This window comes from Amphiura filiformis, chromosome 3 (genome assembly GCF_039555335.1).
Source record: "Amphiura filiformis chromosome 3, Afil_fr2py, whole genome shotgun sequence".
Classification (NCBI taxonomy): Eukaryota; Metazoa; Echinodermata; class Ophiuroidea; order Amphilepidida; family Amphiuridae; genus Amphiura; species Amphiura filiformis.
Window position 1 is genome coordinate 47,589,817 of NC_092630.1, and position 21,066 is coordinate 47,610,882.

The window sequence follows — 21,066 nt, forward strand, 5'->3', positions numbered from 1 at the left end:
TCCCGACACATTCTAAGTGGGTATGTGGTGTACAGCAATGTCGATGCAGCTATACACAATACCTATAATTGGCACTCTCCTGCTGTTGTTGGTGGTGAATATCGATATAAAATAATGACAGTGAGTACAAGAATGGTGTAATATAGATGCTCGCTCACCTATCAACGACAGGAAAGTGCCAATCATAGGAATGGGCCATAGAGACAGGTGGAGGTGGTTCTGGTAAAGCGTGTGTTGAATTCAGCTGTTCAATACATGAGACTATCAGTTCACTATCATATGTTAGAGGAAAACTGTTGTAGATCCATTTGTAACAAGGCAAAGCTTTGGACTTGAAATTATTAAGCAGCAGGTGTAATACTAAAAGTACCATTAAAATAATGCATGATATTTTACAGGATGATGGTGATTCAGTGTTTGACCTTGCTGCCTCACCAGATGCTCTTTCATCAAGTTTAGCAGAGAAGCACAAGATAGACACAGAGGTAGGTATTTGTGTTTCTGTCATTGAAATACAGCTTGGATAAGTTTACTAACAAGATACAAACAATCTGTGATCAGTTGTTAGCAACTCAAGCATACACAACCAGGTCTGATTCAGCAATGACTTGAGATGTATATGGACTAGACTGTTCATCAATTTTGTTGTTGAAGGTGTAGGCCAAATTTGGCAGATTCTTAAAAGTAATTCTCATTTTATAGATAAAAATAGAAAAAGTTTGTTTTAATTAACATGAAACCAAAACATGATCCATTTATAATTTAAATCCCACATGTCCAGGAAAATATTCAGGAGATTTTTCAAATGTGCATAAATTCTTACTAAATATAACAGTATATGAAATTGGGGTGGGTGAAATCTTTTGTAGGTTGCATATAAATGTACCTTCTCCATCCAATATGCTACTCGGTTGAGATTATTTAGACAAATCCATATATGTGATGCGATCAAGCAAAATCAGTCAGAACTCGGAAATATTAAATTTTCAGTTTTTTATAGGATAGTAAAAAGCATTTACAAAGCTGCATTTTCAGAAAAAACCATTGAAATTGAACAATATGAGCAATTAAAGAGTTTCCAAAACAACAGGAAACAAAAGGAAATATATATCCTTTGTTTGGCTATATCTCAGAATCAATATTTCTGAGTTCCAACTGATTTTGCTTGATCGATTTTCAGATAGCCTGCTAAACTCACATATTCATGTTATGCATTTCATTGGACCAATCAATGTTTATTGGTTTGCAATTTGCCTATTGGAATGATGTAGTTAGCATGGCATTAGGCATTAGATATGGTATTGTCTCGGAATACAGAGAACCAAATTGAGCATGCTTCAGTAGAAGTGTTTTTATGAAACCTATTATTGTTAACATGTTTAAATAATGTTTTTCATAATGTGTGTTTGTTTCATAGACACAAGAATCTAATGACAGTGTAGGCGGTGCAGAAGGATCTGATGTGGATGTGACGGCTGTGTCTGATGTCAAATTAGGTGGGCTTTTCAAATTTGTTTGGATTTTCTCATTTGTTAACATGATCCAGAGCACAAAGTGGCTGTCAATCTGCAGATTTAGGGTATCTCTACCGGAATTCAATATGTGCCGAATTTCTTTCTGACAATGAAATATGTGTATTGCATAGCAAAGGAGATTGATTAACCTCTTAACCCCCATAACTATCTATTGTTATGCAATACGCCTATTGCATTGTAGGGAGGAATTTTAACACAAATTGACTTCTGATAGAGAAATCTCAAATCCGCGTATTGGAATAATTAGCATAAATGTATGCTTCTGTATGCATTGCCAACCCAATCCCCTTTGGGCCTCTCTTTGTTGGTACTAATCGGCCCTGATTTGGTAAAACGATCTAACTTGAAATTTGGACATTTTGAGATAAATCCATATCTTGGGTAATGTGAGGGCGCTCTTTCCATTGGTGACATCCTTAAATCACCACCATGCCACCATATAATGAGATTTTTATATTTTCCAAGACATTAGATCTGTTTAATAATTTACTTTATTCAAAAAGAAAAACGTCAAGTGTTCAAACTTAAAAGCTCCTTTTCTCGAAACAGCGAATTTAATTTCAAGTTAGATCATTTTACCAAATTAGGGCCGTAATGTAGAGTCCGAAGTTTTCCGTTTTACGGAAAACGGAAGAAAATCACGGAATCGGAGGTACAACGCGTTGAACGCGGAAAATGACATTTTTGTATAATGTGACAAAAATTGTTAAAAGATATGAGAAATAAATGTTAAAAAACAAGCACGAGTTGTGTATGTCAATTTTTATGATAAAAATACTGTTTAATAATACCGAAATAAAGGTATATTACCAAGGCATGAACCCCCTATATCCCTCCAAACATCGTAATAGTCGGCCTATTATCGTGAGAATATTCCAATCAGAGCACAGTGATCGCGATATTGAACACTTTATTGTGACATTAATATCATTGTTTATACATTTTAAGCTTTATTCATGACACAGATTTACAACACGGAAAATGGATTTTAGAAAACGGTAAACTTCGGACTCTATACTAATGGCATGGCTTGGAAAAATATGAAATCCAGGAAGCTCATTCCAGGGAAAGATTGGGATTCAGAGGGAAATTTTGCTTTTGTTTTATGTATCACTATTTTATCATGTACTAATTGCTAAGAAACACTTAATGATTTCAGCACTTGACAACAATTTTGCAAGTGTGTGGAATGTGTAAGGAGTGTGGAAAGTTTCAAGTTTTGATAACACAAAAGCAAGTAACTTTTTAAACATGATGGGGCATCAAGGCCCTTGGACTTTTGGACTTTACCATGTAGAAAAGAAATATACCCATCATTTTTTTTTCAATTTCGTATTGTTGCAGGTACTTTTACAGGTACTTCAACTTTATCCAAACTTTTAACAAAAGGCAAGACACCTTCTTCCAGTAGTATATCACCTACAGAACCACCAGGATCATCGCAACCTATTATATCATCAGCTTCCAAGGCAAGTGCTGCCAAGGAAGCAGCCAAGATACTCCTAAGTGGAGCCGGTGGAGGCGCCTCAGAGGTTTGTGGTACTGCTCGTGGATTCCAGTCCGCTTTCAGTAGTTTTGTTCAAAGTGTAAGCGTGAGTTTGTCTTATCCCAGTTTTTTCTACCCTTCTGCAACCCTTGCTAATGATTATCAAAACACAAATAATGGTAAATTGGGACAGGTGCAATTAACCCTTTCTACGCGGGTATCGACTGCAAATAACAAGTTTCAAATTTTCAAAAATTTCAGAATTTTACATTTGAATGACCATATTTGGAATCAGCATGAAAAATGCATTAAAGTGAATACAAAAAAGCCCTGTATTGGTTCAGTGGGTCTTGAGATAGCTCTTGATATTTTGAAAAAATATGTCAAAACTTTAGGCTTTTGGTGTTGAAGCCTATGGGCAGCATGCAAAGCATTAACACTGTAAAGCCTACTTTGGGACTCATTTTCAGTCACAGTGGCCAACAGTTGTCTCTGCCATCTCCTGTTGAACAGGATATCCTGCACAGCTGTCACTCTCAGTCACAGTGGTCAACAGTTGGTCACTATCGGTCAGTCGGTCACAGTGATCAACAGCGAATCACTACTTTAAGTGGTCAGTGGCATGGTCTGGTAGTAGTAGTGTTTTGATGTATTTCTGCATGAGATTCCAATCATATACACGACTCAATCGGATTCTTGAAGACTATTTTCGTAACAAAGAGAAAAGAGGGGGCGGAAGCTACATTTTTGGGAAACAAACAGAAAAAAGGGGAACTACATTTTGGGAACACCAAAGTTAAGAGCCCCAGCATCTGTTTATATTGTTATTCATTCAATACAATTACAAAGACTTACTTCATTTAGAGAAGTGATTATATAGAATCAGATTGGGTCTTGTAAATTGTGACAACACAGGCATGCTGATTTCAATTTTTGCTGTGGTGTAGTAACACATCCCAATCTAGTTATCATTTGAAGTGATTGATTTTGATTATTTGATTTTCTTTTCTATATAGTTTATTTCTTTCAATAATTCAGGGAGATTGAACTTGATCTCTGTGATCAAACTTAATAGAAGACCAAATGGAAGTACATTTGTCAGAATAGTAAACATACTAAGGAATTGTTGCATGTCGATAGTGAAACAAATTATATGTTCTGTAGGTCTGCCTAAGAAAACAGTCTATGAAAAGTGGGAAATATTTTTAATTCCAATTTTGTAGGTCAATTCCTTGAGTTCTTGACCAATGGAATTAAGATTAATATTTGTCAGAAATTCAATAAATAGCCTAAGTTGTGATCAGCAGTATAATATTGCAGTTTTTTTTAAATTATTATCATTATTATTATTATTTGAACAGCAGCAGGGCTTTCATAGCGTATCTTCAGGTCTTAACTTTTTTTTTGCAATTCACAGCAATGCTTTGGTTGCTTAATGGGTGCAATAACACATTTCTTTTAATAAAAAATAGCTTTCCTTTTCACACCTCAAAATTCAGAGTACATGATTACACAAATAATAACATGTGTGAATATGAAATAAACATAATACATGTTGGCAGTGATAGAAACAGAACATTTTTGGTTAAGATTTTTATAATATGGATACCTCTAATTATATGTTGACCATGTGTTTGATGCGGGCGGGTTCCTTCCCAACCAAGTATGTTTTTTTTTGAGAGTGTGAATGCTTGTTTAGCTACCTGTCTGTCTTTTGTTTTGCTTTAAATTATCATTTACAGATATGCAGACATGGAAATGCCTATACACTTTTCAATCAGAAGTTTGCTAATATGGGATGGACTTCATAAGCTGTTAACACAGTATATTTTAAGCAGTTCATCCTAAAGATATGAGCAGTCTGAGCCTATTATACCTTTACAATAAATTCCCAGCAAACACAAAACGTTTTCGACATTTTTTGAAAACGGTTAGGAAAGGTTGCCAGACAATGTTTGAATGTTGGGTTATATAAAGGGTATGAAACATTTCCATAACATTCAAAAAGATTTTGCAAAATATTCTAACATAATGTTTGGCAAAAAATGTTGTTATAGTGTGTTTTCATACAAAACATTTTAAAAATGTTTTCTTGACCTCTATATAACCTGACATTTGTCTTCAGAGGGTCTTAGGCTACATGCCCAGAGAGAAAAAAACAACTCATCACACAGCCAATTTTGATACTACCCAATTAACTTTTATTTTTTGCGGAAATAGCTAAAACGGTCAGAGCACCACACTGTTGCACAGATATGTAGGAGTATCTACAGAGATTTCCCATTGATGGGGAACAAAAAGGTGGGAACAGATTCTGGACATATTATTTGATGATTTGGATGGTAGATCCCACCTGGGGCAACACACCTCCAAATATTTCCTGGACACGACCATTGAAACTAACAAAAAAGAAAAGGTCCAGACCCTGATCCCCCTGAAAAACATGCCATACCCGGCTTAACACAAGGCTGCAAGATATCTTGCCAGCCCACCCCCACATCCAGAACGGGGACTGCGCATAGACCTGGCCAGCTACCCCCAAACACCACTGGTCTGGAGACGACCCACCGAACCCTCCTCCAGCTACAAAACTGGGCGGATTGGGCGGGATGTTCAAACGAACCTGACCGCTTCAGCCGAAAAAGTGAATAAGGAGGAAAGGGAAAAAACCCGCGAAAAAAACAGACCCTCGCTAACAAGAGATCCGATTGGTCCGAGGAGCCTGGCAAGGTCGTAAGGCAGCCAATCAAGAATGCTGAGGAAAAAGACAAGCCCGCCGCAGTTACTACCTCACAAGGGTGACATTACTGATATGGCTGGAGCTAGGGCAATTAATACGAACCGCCTTACTCCCCCCGACCGAATAGACAAGCTATTAAAAACCGCACTTAATGGTATTAAAGCATTTTTACCAAAATCAAAACCCAAAATATAATCTGTTTAAAATGTTTTGTGTTTGCTGGATTCCTGTTATTGTTATCATTCCTTATTACTTACAATGCAATCAGTGCATACTGCTCACAAGTTACCTATTGTGAAATTAAAATATAAATAATATGTTTAGCAAAATTGAAGGCCATATTGGGAGCGGGAATTCAATCTCTGGTCCCCTATTCGCTGCCGTAGTGCACGTTAGAATATGACTGTTACTAAGTCAACTGGTTCACTCTTTCTTTGTTACGAACCACTGATCGAAATGATCGCAACACAAAGCCTATGGCATATCATAATTCAGAACAGGTGTATGAACCCAGGCTTGACCAGTGACCAATAGTTACTAAGCACTTTGACAGCAAATAGGATGTGAGCTGTGAGATAAGATTTTAATCTCACATAAGCATAATGGAATAAATTAATATTGCGATCATTACATCCGTCTAAAAAATGCAAGTCAACCATAGGTCAAGGTCACTTTGTTTGAAAAGTATAAAAGCAGTTCTGTTTCTGTGTACTATTTATGCTTTGTTTGTTCCTTTATGTCATTTTGTATTGAGATTTGTATTTCTTTTATGTTGTGTACATAAACAAGTGGGGCAACTTCTATTGGTCCAGATAAGTGAAACAAACATTAGATTCAATATAGGTGTTTCATTAGCATTCAAGACAAAACGATGAAATTAAATGAAGTAAAGCAAAAATGAAAAATAAAGCAACTGCTCTCTGTCATGGTTTTTGTCAAATCCAAAATTTGGAGATTTTCATTTCGATGCAAAAGATTTTTGACGTTCCTCTCCCAGGCTTGGATATTGAAACTAAGAAAACAATACAACACAATTTTAGTCTGCTTTCAGTTTAACTTTTCTTTGATATTTAATTTTGTAGCTTGTTTTTTGTGGAAAACTTTTATTTTGCATCACCTCTCCGTGTGTTCTGTTTGCTAAATGTCCTTGGTTACATTAAATTGCATGCAAAAAAAATTGTGGCAAATGATGGAGGAAATGGAGCAAATAGGTGTAGGAGTACCTTAGTATAGGCAGGTGTTATTTTAGAAGCCAATTATGTTTGGACTGGTTTTTTCCTTGGGTTTTTTTTTGCATGTTCTGATTTTCCTTTACCATTTTACCCACCCTAATTTAGGAGACAGGAACAGAAAAAAAACAGACAAAAAAAAACGGACAAAAAAGCTACTGACAAAAAGGCCACCGACAAAAAAGCCACCGATAAAAAGGATGAAAGCAAGGGGGAAAGCGAAAACTCGTCATCAACAGCTACAGCGACAACTAACAAAAAGCCGCCTGCAAAGGAGGAGAAGCAGGTAGCCTTTCAACACCAACACACTAACTTCCATGCTATCAACATTGTACTCATCATTATCATTTTATTACAGGGACCCACCTGCTGTGTAGAGCCATCAACATTCCTTTGTGCTACCAAAACTCATTTCTTTCTTATCTTTCATTATGATTCTAATATATGATCTTAAAAGAGGTGTCCGGGGTGGGGGAAATATCACATTTTTGTGAACAGCATTTGTAGTAGAATTGGAAACTGTTTTGGGAAATTGATTTTGACACTTTCACACATCTTGTTAGTCAGGTGTTTGATTATGTTTAGTGAAGAGCAGGTCGATATTTGAGACTAATTAGGTGAAGATCTGTGAAGGAATCCTAGAGACCAAATTTAAAAAAGACAATGACAATGATTTCATTATTCATAAAAAATAACAACTTTGAATGTTGAATAGATTTTTTTCATTGATAAATCCAAATTATCCACTGTTTTTCAATTTTTGCTATCTTAGCTGATAGTTTCTGCATAATTACTTCTGTGATCCTCTTTTTCCCTGCAGGATTGCCCAATACTTCCTTTTGCATCCCTCGCAGGGTTATAGTCACGCCGGTCGGCACCGGTCGGGGGTAACCGGAACGGACCGGCAAAAAAAAAAAAAAAAATTTCCCACAAATGTTTTATTCATCATAAAAAGAGTTAAAAACCAAAAAACAATTTGGGGGTATACCCCTAGCCTATTCCCGATCCCTTGTGTTCGCTAAAAAGATTGTGCCCCGGGCCAGCCCTCTAATTGGATGGTAAAATTAGCCGGCACTCAACTTTGGCTAGCTATAACCCTGATCCCTCGGGTGCTAGGTTCTTCTTATTAGTGGATCATATACATGATTTGTAATTACTACATGATTTGGCTCATAATTCAGATATAACAGACTTTCAATATCTCATTCTATCCTTAGTTCTCTTTAGTATCCCGTTACCATAGAGTACCGAAGTGTGACGTCATAAAATTTTCTTTTTTGCATTTCAGCATTTTCATGACCATATTTCAGAAGAACATGATGAAAAACATCCACAGTCCAAATTTGGTGGGAATCGGATCATGAGGGCCTGAGATATGGCTGCATGAATACCTAATTAACCCCATTGAAATCAGTGTAAATTGGCCTGGTTCATAACTGTCTGGAACCAGGCCAATTTACACTGATTTCAATGGGGCTAATTAGGTATTCATGCGGGTATATCTCGGGCCCTCATGATCCGATTCCCACCAAATTTGGACTGTGGATGTTTTTCATCATGCTCCACTGATACATGGTATTCAAAACGCTGAAATGCAAAAAAAGTTTTCTGTGACGTCATCACTTCGGTACTCTATTGTAGAGTTGACTAATGTTCCCATTCTAATGACCAAATTACTATCATATCCCATCCCAGATTAGTATAGTTAGCTTAGCGTCAATTGCACATCCCAAATCATGGTAAACTTACTGCACATTTAGTTGAGCAAATGATATCCTAATTTTCCCCATGTGTCACCGCATATTTATCTGTTGTTTTTGTTTTCCCTACAAACCCTTGTAAATTTTTTTTCTTTGAATATTGTATTACCCATTTATAACAAAAGATTTATGTGAATTGTTCCTGTATTTTTGGCTTTAGCACTTACCCCTGTGTACATTGCAAAGTAAGAAAAGGGTTATTTTAGGCAATAATCATCATAAGTCCATAAACACTCTTATTGTGAAAATTCAAATTGGAGATTTATTTGTCATTATAGACTGCAACTTTTAGAACTATGTCAATAGATGCTGTTATTAATTAGGAGATGGACACTTCATTGCGTAAACAAGCGTTCCAGTTTCCATGGCATTTTAAGAATGAAACCCTACAGTGGGAGTACACTACAGTGTGGGAGGAAAGGTCTTTGTTCATAACAGTTGTTACTGACTTGTGTCTATATATGAACATGTAGGTAGTATTTTCATGGCATCACTCATTGTTGTATCACCTTGTATCCTTGTGCATCTCATTCCTTATTAGGTCAAAAAAGAAAAAATAGAGGGTGAGGTAGAACAATTAGATGAAGCCAGTTTGAAGACTGACAAGAAAGTGGAAACGTGCCTAGTAACAGATGTTGTGGAACCTAAGGAAAGCAAGAGTAGTACCAAACAGGTACATTGTGTAGTCAAAACGTACTTGATGTTACAATGTCACTGTCCAAAAATGTACTATACCATTTTAAATTGGTTATCTAGTGGGTAGGAATTTTGAAACTGTACACAATGTATTGCAGATAATGATATGGGGCTAGCCATCGGGAAATACAAATATTTTTTTGAATTTCCAACTTATCGTAGTTGATTCTCAAATGTGAATGATAACAATTTAATCATAGCAAATTTGAAAGTAAGCATTTTAGTGGGAACAAAATGTATGAAAATTAATATCCTTCTGAATTAGAAAAATTGATATTGAAAAGCTGATGATAATCAAATGAGTTTAGAAATGGGATTACATAAATGGAAAGACAAAAACAAAAGTGGTCATGTTTTGGTAATAAAAACAACACACTTTCTTTAGAATGTTAAAATATATTGACCCTTCTTCACTAGGACAATCAGAGCAGTTCAGATTCCAAATCTCAGCCAAGCCAACATGCAACAGAAAGAGTGTGCAGAAGAACAAGGTCAAGATCTCGTTCAGGAGATGTAGGACAGGTCCACAGTCCCTCTCCAGGCAGTGGCGAAGAACATGAACAAGTTGACACTAGAAAAGCTACCCCTAAAAGACTGCCAAGGCAGAGTAGATCTCACTCAGAAGAAGATGTGGAGCCACTTTCAAGTCCCAAATCTGCCAAAAAAATTCAGGTAGAGGGAATGAGTAATCTGGGTATTTGTTACCCACAATTTTTTGAAAGTGTATAGACTAATGTCAGGGCAAAAGTACAGACTAAACTAAAGTGTCTGCTTATGGATTTATTTATCAACTTGTGAGTCGAACAAGAAATTTGCATAATCCAGATATTAAATTTGAATCATAAAACTAATGGATGAATGACAACCTTCACAAACATAATATGGATATTTACATAAACCTTGGGCATTTTTAGCGATTTAAAAACAACAACATTGAAGTCTGCCATGAACGACATCTCAATATTTTATTTGAAGGTTAAATAATTATATCACTACTAGATGAAAACCAATTTTGATATGATTCAAAACTTCACCTTTACACCACTAGGAAAAGAGAGGCAGAGGAAGACCTCCAAAAGTTGGAACAAAAGATCAAGATGAGATGAACAATAAAGACAAAGAAACAGATGAAATGGAGTCTAAAGATGCAAATGAACAGGAACAAGAGAAAAAGCTCACCTCCCCTGTCAGAAACACAAAAGATAGTAAAATACATCAAATCAAGAATAGTGTTACATCTCCTGAAATTAAAATTGAAATATCTTCACCGAAAGACTCAAAGAAAGATGATGACGATACAACAGGAGATGAAGCACCGGAAGTGTCAACTCCAAGAAATAGTGGACGGAAGAGAGGCAGACCTGCCAAAATGATTTCCCCTAGGCATAGCAAGACGAAGGTTTGGGGTCTTTTTGTTCGGTTACTTCTTCCAATTCAAGTTGAACAGCTTTTTTAAAACACTTGTTCCCAGGCCTCGAAATAACACAGCCAAATGCCCTCTAAAACTGTCACAGGCCCGCAATCTTGACATGTTGCAAACTCACAAAAGTTTCCTCCCAATATTTATAGCTCCAATAAAATGGAAAATGACACTTTTTGGCCCTGGAAAAATGGTGCTGGTCCACAAATATTTGAGGGTCCGAGTCTTTATGGCCAGTGGGCATATTGGCTTATTTCGAGGGCTACTTGTTTTCATGGTTACACATTAATCTGTTTGTAAGTTGTTTTTTTCCTTCTTTGTAACCATCCATGTATTCAATCATTGTTATCCTCATAGTGCCTTGGGGCATAATGTAATCATTGTCATAGGTGCTGATTATTTGTAATAGTTTTAAAAAGGCTACTTTCATATCCAGGTGTTCTGCTGCACATGTTTCGACAGTTTTAAAGGATTCGCTAATCATTTTCCATATATTTGTATCCACATTAATATATTTTGTATGTTACCATCAGGCACAATCCTTGTATACAATTATTGTTATCATAATATCCTGAAGTATGATAAGACAATATCAAATAAAGTTGAGGGCTCTGTTACCCACCTTTGCACAGTATTTTTTTGTGGGACCTGAGAGCACATCAGACACAGACACACCCAATTGCATTCTGAATAAAAGGAATGTCCTTCTGATATCAAAGAATTTTTTTATGGCAAATTATTAAAAATCAACATTTTTGACATTTAACAGTCCTCAAAGTAAACTTTATAAATTAAATGATATGAATACAAAGTGTATGTAGCTGGGAGGAAAAGCCGACCATCATGTGAAAATTCTAACCTTTCGTATCAGGGTCTTAGCTAGAAATTGAGGGTTGCCCGTCATTTGAATAAAATTGCCTGTCCTAATTTGACCTTTAAAACATTTACCAGACATCTATAGCCCATTGGGGGTTCAAAGAGTTCAAATATGTGCTGATATGGCCTTGTTCTACAAATTGGGTCTACTAAAAAGGTCAATTAGCTTCTCAAAACATACAATTTATAATATAGCATCTGTCAAAGGCATTAATTTTGCCCGTCAACTGGCCGTCTAAAATGACGGCCAGACGGGTGGCTAGCTAAGACCCTGTTTCGTATTGAAGATATACATGAAGTTTCCCAAAAGACAGAAAAATTTTATCTTCAAATACGAAGGGTCAACATTATCATATTTTAAGTATATAGAATTTGCAGGAGAGCATTAAATAGCTCTTCTGGAGCTTTCAAGGAGAGCATTTACAGTAGAATGTATGGAGAGAATGGCCAACTAAGAAGAGCTAAAAATTAGTCTCCTATATCAGATTGAAGGAGAGCAATTTCAAAAAATCAAAAATTAATTGATATCAGAAGGATATTGCTCATATTCAGAATGCAATTTGGTATGTCTGATGTGTTCACAGGTCCCACAAAAAATACTGTGCAAAGTTAGGTGACCGAGTCTTTAATTCATCATGTACACATCTAATCATGAAGATAAAATGGGCTATTCCATTTAAAATCCACACTACCCCTGTGGAAGATTTTGAAAATATCTGCCACAGAGGGAGTATGAGTTTCAAATAGAATAGACAGTTGGGTAACTTTCATTTGAAAAACTCACTCCAGATGTGGAAGATATAGGTAAAGCCATTATACAGGGGGAGTATTGGTTTCAAAATGATTAACCCTGACTAGTTACATTTGAAAAACATACTCCCCCTGTGACAGATATTTCCAAAATCTTCCACAGGGGTAGTGTGGATATTAAATGTAATAGCCCAATGCTGCCTGAAGGAGGATGGTCCAAGCAATAACCTCATCCCCACTTTTTCTCCATCAAAAACTGAGATGTTTATACCAGTGGAGACTAGAGGCCATATTTTCAATTACAACTGAAAGATGTTTGCTTGGATTTTGTATGTGTCAAAAAAGTGGGTTGAAACCATGTATTATTCACAGTATTTCATAGACCTTTAAATTATCATTATTGGCTCTTTTATCAAAAAGGAAGATATACTGTGATGAAACATAGAATGTGGAGGGTGAGGTCAAAGTAATTCAAGGTGAAAATCAGGGAAGTATCTTACGGTTCCCATAATGCATTTCTCCCATATACTGTTCTGATTTGCTATCTAGTGCAACATGGGTTGATAGCGATGAAATGTTCCGCAATGAACAGAGCACATCCAGATCATGCTAAATATATTTATTTCTTGACTATCGACCCATGTTTAGCCAGTCTATTCTCAAAATGAAAACAAGGGAACCTGTATAAATGTAATGGGAGTGTCATTTGATGAAATGAGGTGAGGTATCATGTTGCAAAGGATTCTGGGAAGGGTAAAATATCTTCTCTGGGTGAAATTGGACCAGCCTCCTGTACATGTTGCAAGAAGATTACTTTCAGCATTGTTCAACTGTGTGTGTTTTGCTGTACACATTTTAACCAAAAGCCCAGTTTGGGTTTTTGAAGTTTCTTCCTGGAAAAAAGGTTAGAAGTGTTAATTTGAATTTTAAAAGGTTTCAGTTTTGCATGAAAATTGTTGAATTAATTTGATAATGTTAGTTCATTAGAGGTCTGTTTGTATTATCTCATTATTTTCATAGTTGTTTTGAATTTTTAAACCGTTTCCTTGAAGATTATTTGCTTCAAATCAAGTTTTATATTATGTGTCATTTATTCATGTTGATATTCTTGATGTCGAGTATTGGAAGAGATGAGAGTAAAATCCAACATGGTCCAAAAAGTGTACTTCAACAAAACATGTTAGTTTTTTTAAACTAAATGTACATGTTAGATTTTTTCCTTAATACGCTTTGCCACTGAAGTGGTGATTTGAAATATATGTGCTATGCTCTATACTTGGCCAAAGTATGGTATGCAAACTGTAAGAAATGAACACATTTATTTGCCGAGTCCTACCTTTTCACAAATTTCAGGACACCCTGTATCACCCTACACGTACCTTCAAAATCTGATTATATACTATGTAATAACTTTTTAGTTACATTTCTGAGAGAGATGTAACTAAAAAAGCAGTGTAGTTGACAGACTAAGGTTATGAATTTAAAAACGTAACAGTATTACTAACAAGGTATGATGCATTCTGTACATATTTAATGGTTGTGTATCCCACCCACATCTCACACTGTCACTCAACTCAACACTCATTTATTGCTTCTCTTACCACTTTGCATGTATTATTTTTGCACCTCACCTTTCAACCTGTTCTGTCACCTGTTCGCAACAAACCCATATTTCTCTGCGGTAGCAATCCTTCTGCTGTGCCATTACTTACTAATAGCTAGTTTGATTTGCTTGTTTACTTATCGTATTTTAAGCAATGTTATTTGTGCATTTTTTTGTGAATCTTAATTTGTTCTTTGATGAAAATTTGAATACCCAGGCCACCACTAATTGTGTTTAAACAGTTCAAAGTTCTTTATAACCTTGTAAAAAGTTCATTCAAAAGGAAATTAACTGGGAAATTACAGTTACAGTTTATGGTGAAGATATTTATGATAATTGCATCAAAACCGAATGTTGACCTGAACAGTTTCGAATGTCAGGATCTATGCTTACTTCTCTAGCGTTATTGGTGTCCTGTCATCCTCTATGCTGGTGGGTGGTAACACAGCTCCGTGTTGTAGTGGCGTGCTCTTGATAATATAATTATCAACCAACCTGATGGATCTCTTCACGAATGGGCTGTTTGAGTTGAAATCCATACACCTGTGGGTGACATGACCTTAATCTGCAACATGATGGGGGTGAAGGGATTATTTCAATGCAATGGGTGACTCCATTTAAAATCTACCCCCCCCCCCCTCGTGTGAGCGATTAAGGTAATTTCTTCCATAGGGGGTATATGGATTTCAACTGGAATACCCCAATGCAACAAAATGTTAAAGATAAAGACTTTCAAACACTTCAATTGACAAAAGTCTATTTTTGAGAGCAAAATTGTTAATGACGGTTTCTTAGTTTGTATTTTATTACCAAGGCTTTAAAAAACTTTTTCATTTGTTTGTCTTCACCAAGTGTCCTACTTTGGTGGAGGGCTGTCATAAAATTCCCATTACATTTGTCTGCTTTGGTCCCAGTGAAAAACATTACATTATTTTGTTTCTTAATTCTCTGTTCAGGACATTCCAAAAATAGACATAGATAACACAGATTCCAACAAGACCATAGATGCAGCAGAGGATTCAGATTCCAATATACCAACAGAGCCACCATCTCCCAGCAGACCAGAGCCATCTGATACAAGAGGCAAGAGAAAATCACGGGGAAGACCTGCATCATCAGCACGGAGGAGTGGACGTAGTACAAGGGCTCGTACAGCGGTAAGTCTGTTGTACAGTTTGTTTCACAGCAGTAAGGTGACATGGAAAAAAACCCTGTTCTACGGGCCCGACCGACCCAGAATTTTGTGTTTTGGAGACCTTTTTTTTAAAAATTTTACTAAAATCATGTAAAATCAGCCATCAAAATGCTGAAATTTTTCATGCAGACTTTACTACATACACTTGACAGAACCAGATGGGATGTAAATTTTAATTGTAGTTTAGAAAAAAAAAGCTGCGGGCTATCATAGCTTCCCAATTGATCACAATAGTTGGAGAAAGCTTGTGTAGTCGCCTGCTCCGCAGCCGACTGATGATGAAACAGAATGAGCATTTTTTTAGCTATATGAAATTAAAAGTTTTTGGCTAAAGTGGATTGATTTTGACCAAAAAAATGGGCAAAATTTCAGAACAAGCTTTCTGTGATTTTTTTAGGGTCATTTACCCCCCCCCCCCCAAAAAAATCTTGACCAACCAATCCTACTTAACAAGTCCATCCACCTGTAGGACAGGGTTTTTTCATTGCTTAATCAAACAATTACTTATCCTGCAAAGGTAATCACCTCATTTTAACATCATTCCTTGCAGGATGGAGAAGACACTAGTGAGGATCAGAGTCGGAGACCATCTGACAGTTTACCAGATGATGATGGTAGGGAGGAAACCCGTAGCGAGACAGCAGAGTCTGAGGAGACAGAGAGACCATCTGCTGAGAGTGATAGGGATGATTTGTCTTCAGTAGCAGCTGGGTCATTACACCAGTCTATGTTTGCCGATTCATTACCAGGCAGTCCATCATCTGTGACAACGTAAGTGTACATGTTGTCTTTGAAGTTTTATGTGTGAATGCAAAGAACGCTAAAGGTAGGTTCCCTATAGGTCAATGAGTAAGGAAATTATCACACACTTGGAGATTAAAATAGTGTGTGTTTGGTATTTTTAAAAGAGTTTGAAATGGAACAGCAATGGGCACCTTAGAAAGCAAGAGTATTGTAAACTAAGGGCTCTGTCTTCACATAATATCATGCACGAAATGTGCCTTATTGTCAAGACCTCATTTTCGGATTAGATGGCTTTCACTGTCTTGATACTAGGCTGACTCCGAGTATGCTGAAACACTAAGGTTTGTGTATATAACATGTTATTTGCAAAATGACACTGACAACAAACTAAAGTGCCTTAAACTCCCAATGTGCATGGCATAACAATCCCGAGGTATATATTTTCCCCTCTGTAAGTGATATGCAAACATGGCAGGGTCTGCCTTCAATGAGAATTATGTTGGTTAAATTTGATTAGGAATGCTCTCTATCCGACCGTTGACTGGCTATGGCGGAGGGGATCGTAAATACAGCACATTCAGTAGACGAAAGTATTGAAGTAAATAATAATAGGTAAATGTGTATCAGAATTCAAAATGTTTTCTTTTGATATTATTATGGACTTGATAAGCTAAATTGTTCGTCGCTGTGTTGATTTTCATTTTCCCGTTTAACATGGTACAATATGCTGAGAAACTATCAGAATTTACGGATATGAATTTTACTGTTGCAGTCATAAACTTTTGATAATAATGCTGGTTTCATACTTTCCTGCCGCTTTGCCACTCTGACAACGAATTTGCTTCACTGCACAGTTGCACCAGAAACGCCAGCGGCAAGCCGATATATCGATCACTCCACCGCTTTGCCTAAGCAGCAGCATCGCTAGGAGTTGAGGAGCGGTGCCGCTCTGACATATGAGCAGAAAAGTACAAGTGGCATGATGAAGCATCACACCGCTCAGCGGCATAAAATGTAACCAACAAATTAATGACTAATCACATTACATGTGATTGTCGCTTCATAGTATTTTGAGGAAGGAAAACTTCAAAAATTAAAATCATTGAGTTACAATTGGTAGTTTAATTTGCTATTATCTTTAATATTTTTGTTCTTGTTACAGAGAGCATGAGCATGACCACACATACAGAATATGGCGTAAAGCAATCATGCTAGTATGGAGAACAATAGCGGCTCACAAGTAAGTTGATCAGAGAGAGAGAAAATGTTTTTGTTGACCCAAATACACTCTTTGTCCATTTATGGCATACATAACACAGGCCCAAGAAAAAAAAAAAAGGTGTCTCTTAGACCTGCACGCATAGGTATACGAAAGATATGCTTGATATGTTAACTCCTAAAAAGTTTTCACTTGTCCTAGCGCATTTCCCTACATGCTGGGCCTTTTTTACAGAAAAACCTTATAAAACTAAAGGTAGACTTAAATCACATGTAGCACATAGCTTATTTTCCTCTTTTTTTTTTAAATGCATAGCACCACACATAGCTATTTTGCTGTTTGCAAAATACGAACTTTTTGGTCTAATACAAAACCTCTGGTTTGTTAAATTGTTGCAAAATGCAATGTGTTTGGTAATGTGTACTTGCTTCCTGATATGCATGCTACTTTGTCATACAGACTTAAGGATTTGGGCATTTTAAAATTGGGATGAACTCTTTTAAAGGGGTATGGTGACACAGCAGTATGGACCCTGCCTCACATTTTGGGGATTGTTATGCAGTTGGGCAAAGTGCTTTATGTCACTTGCCTCAATCTACCCAGGGGTGAAATGGGGAGCTGTTAGGAATAGTGTCCATTGAGCGCCGCCTAAAGGTATGAATATGCTTGGTTGCCAAAATTTATGTGTTTTCTTTTATTTTCAGCCCATATTTGTCGTTTTTACCCTGATTTTACGCTGTTTTTCAGCATTTTTTGTCATTTTCCCTGATATAACAACAGTGGAATAAATGTAAAGCTCTTTGATACATGTGAAAGGTGCTGTATAAATGCCAACATTTATTTATTTATTTATAATTTTGATACCTTTTTATTTGATTCAAAGATGCAACTTAAGGTTATTTAGGTTTTAGTCAGATATTTATATCCATAGATCAGATCCAAAGATAATAGAAACAAAGTATAATTTAAATTCCACTAGTTCAGAGCTCTCCTAAAAGATCATCCATAACTCAATATGTAATATGTTTCTGTCAGCTTCCCTAAAAACTTCCCTGAACATTTTCAGTAAAATAATTTGAAGCAAACCTTTAACTTCCAAAACTGGAGCCCTGTTTTCAGTATTTATGTTCAATTGTTATGAATGTCACTTTTCATCCCACAGGTACGCCAATATTTTTCTTCACCCAGTCACCGATGACATTGCTCCTGGATACTGTAGCATAGTACACCGACGAACAGACCTCACCAAAATTAAGAAAAGTATAGAAAATGGAACAATTCGTACCACTGAACAGTTCTACCGCGACATAATGCTGATGTTTCAGAATGCTATCATGTATAATAATAGAGACCATGATGTATATCAGATGGCTAATGCTATGCAGACTGATGCTGTGGTGTATATAGAGGTTAGTATTATACATCCAATCCCTGTGTGTTAAGACTAGCAAATGTATGCATTATAGACCACTTGACATCACTGTTTATCAACAAAGGCGAGGGACTCGTCTATCGATATGCTTCAACGAGCCGCTACACCGTTCGATGGCTTTCTTGTACTATATGAAATGTGGCGGGCGATTTAAAATGCATGTGCCCTTAGCAAACTACGATGCGTACGCACACTGCAGGGCAAAGAACAATGGAAATTGCCACAATGCGCGCGCATACTGCCGGGCAATGACGTCACATGCCAAGTGGACCATAGAGTGCAACACTATATCTATAATACTTTTAATATTTCACACATGTGTTACAGTGAGGGATGGGTGGGGAGGGAAGGGTCAGCCTCCTAACGAAAGCATTTTGACTTGGGGATGAAATAAAAACTTGACTGCAGGTTGACTGCAACCGGTTGAACCATGTTGCATTGTTTATAACAATAGAAACCGGCTCCAACAGGCGGTCGACCACCAGTCGAGTTTTGATCTCATCCCTTGTAGAACAACATCAAACTTTTGGTTTGTTCCCTATGTTGATATGTATGAATTTGGAATTATCCAAATAAGGCCTGAACAGGAATGTTCTTTAACTTTTGACTCAATTTTGCATACTAAAATCTTTATATGAATTAAAGAATAGGTAAATATAATTTGTTATGCATAATTATTAATTTGTTACTTGATGAGAAATATTGTGAAAAAAAAAAAATATGAAGTGATTAATTGTGGGTCTTGTGAGAAACATTATTACATTGCTCTTAAAAAGATGTTTTGAAAAGAAAGAAGTTTCACAGTTCTTATTTCACTGTTTAATTTAACCACAGGAATTCATCTCGACACAACTAATGGTCCAACAGCCAGACTCGGTCAAGATGTTGAGAAGTAAAGATGGCGGATCAAGACGACTTGATACACCGGCCAAGGTGAGAACAGATTTCATTTGACGGTGCAGAGGGTTTGGCAGATGTGGGAGCCAGAATCCTAAAAATATTTTTGTTCCAGCACTAAAAAATATATTGGGTCGGCAGGGTTGAAAAGGAGTCAGAAACACACAAATAATTTTGTCCAGCCCAAAGCTGCTTGGCTATCCCTGTCAGAGGCTCTATATATCTTGTTTCTCAAGTTTTTGCGCACGAAGGTAGACTTTTGGATTCCTCTTTATAGACTGGAGTTTAAGTCAAGCTTAATTGCTGGTCAATTCTTCTGTAGAGAAATTTTAAATGCTTTTAATTAATCTATTGTGTCATCATCATTTTTTTTTATCTGGCAAATAAAATGAATTGAAATGTTGATGTCAAGTATTTGTATATATTTAATGGTGACCTGTCCTTGTTTGTATTCATTGTTTTTGTAGGAGGAGACAGAGAAACCAAGAAGAGGGTCTTCTGAGATTGAGACATCGGGAAAGAAGAGAAGGACTAGAGCTGATGAATTATGAGAACTTACTGTGCAAATGAATATAGGAAGCCATGTTTACATACTGTACCGCAGCAACATTGCTGTGTAGTGAAAGACCAGATGCAGCATTGATTCAACAGTATTGTGATATATGAGGAAGGAAACAAATAAACCGAAAGATTAGTGTGAAGCCCTAAAGTAGTCTTGTTAATGGGGAAAAGGAAGTAAAATAGGTGTCTTGTATACTCTACCATAGCATCAATGTTATTTTTCCCCTTTGGGTTCCTTGCATATGGGAGGGAAGGAGTCAGCTTTGTAACAAAACTAATTATGTGTATTGAACCTTTGCAGTCATCTCAAAACGAGGTTCTACCCCCAAAGTACGGGTTTATGCGTATGTGTAAGCCTTTCTTACACATGGTTCCTTATCGTGTAGACGTGTACGCTTGACAAAATCCTTTGTCACATTGCTAGAAAAGTGCAAAAAAACCAATGCAATGCACTTGTTGCACATGCATTTGCTGGGAGTCTTATTTCCACAGCAAGATGGCAGATCAGGGTTTTCTTAAAGCTTTTTCCTGAAGAGCTCTGAAGGGCTTAAAAAAAACTTATCAAAATTTTTTACCCTTTGAGGGGGTAAAGTGGGTAGCTGAAGGGGTCAATAGGGCTTCAATGGCCTTTTGGTTTGTTTCCTAAGCAAGATGAATGTTATTTTTATAAAGACATAAGTTATAATGGAATTTGATTGGGAGGTCAAATTCTGTTATCAACAAAAATTGGTACAGTAATATTAGGTTGTAATATCGTTGATACATTACGTTTTGCATTGCTAAAAATAAGCACATAATTGTATTCATGTTTACCAATTTGTCTCAAACAACCCGACAGATGACTAGGCTTTACTGCATGCAAAATGCTAATTTTGTTAGAATTGCAGCAACTGTAAGCACACACTACTCAAATATCCCTGCAT

At 36.6% G+C, this 21,066-nt stretch overlaps 1 protein-coding gene across 2 annotated transcripts in view; it reads left to right on the forward strand.

The window, feature by feature from the left end:
* LOC140148629 (bromodomain-containing protein 8-like) overlaps positions 1–21,066 on the forward strand; it is a 36,037-nt gene extending 14,971 nt beyond the window's left edge. Inside the window, exons 8-16 of one of the 2 annotated variants that reach the window (XM_072170652.1) lie at positions 399–485; positions 1,418–1,496; positions 2,880–3,121; positions 15,052–15,252; positions 15,841–16,061; positions 17,197–17,274; positions 18,416–18,662; positions 19,520–19,618; positions 20,050–21,066. In XM_072170652.1, coding sequence (XP_072026753.1) covers positions 399–485; positions 1,418–1,496; positions 2,880–3,121; positions 15,052–15,252; positions 15,841–16,061; positions 17,197–17,274; positions 18,416–18,662; positions 19,520–19,618; positions 20,050–20,133 — 1,338 coding nt within the window. In that variant the 3' untranslated portion in view covers positions 20,134–21,066. The remainder of the gene's footprint in view (positions 1–398; positions 486–1,417; positions 1,497–2,879; positions 3,122–15,051; positions 15,253–15,840; positions 16,062–17,196; positions 17,275–18,415; positions 18,663–19,519; positions 19,619–20,049) is intronic. The other variant, XM_072170653.1, reaches the window with a different exon arrangement.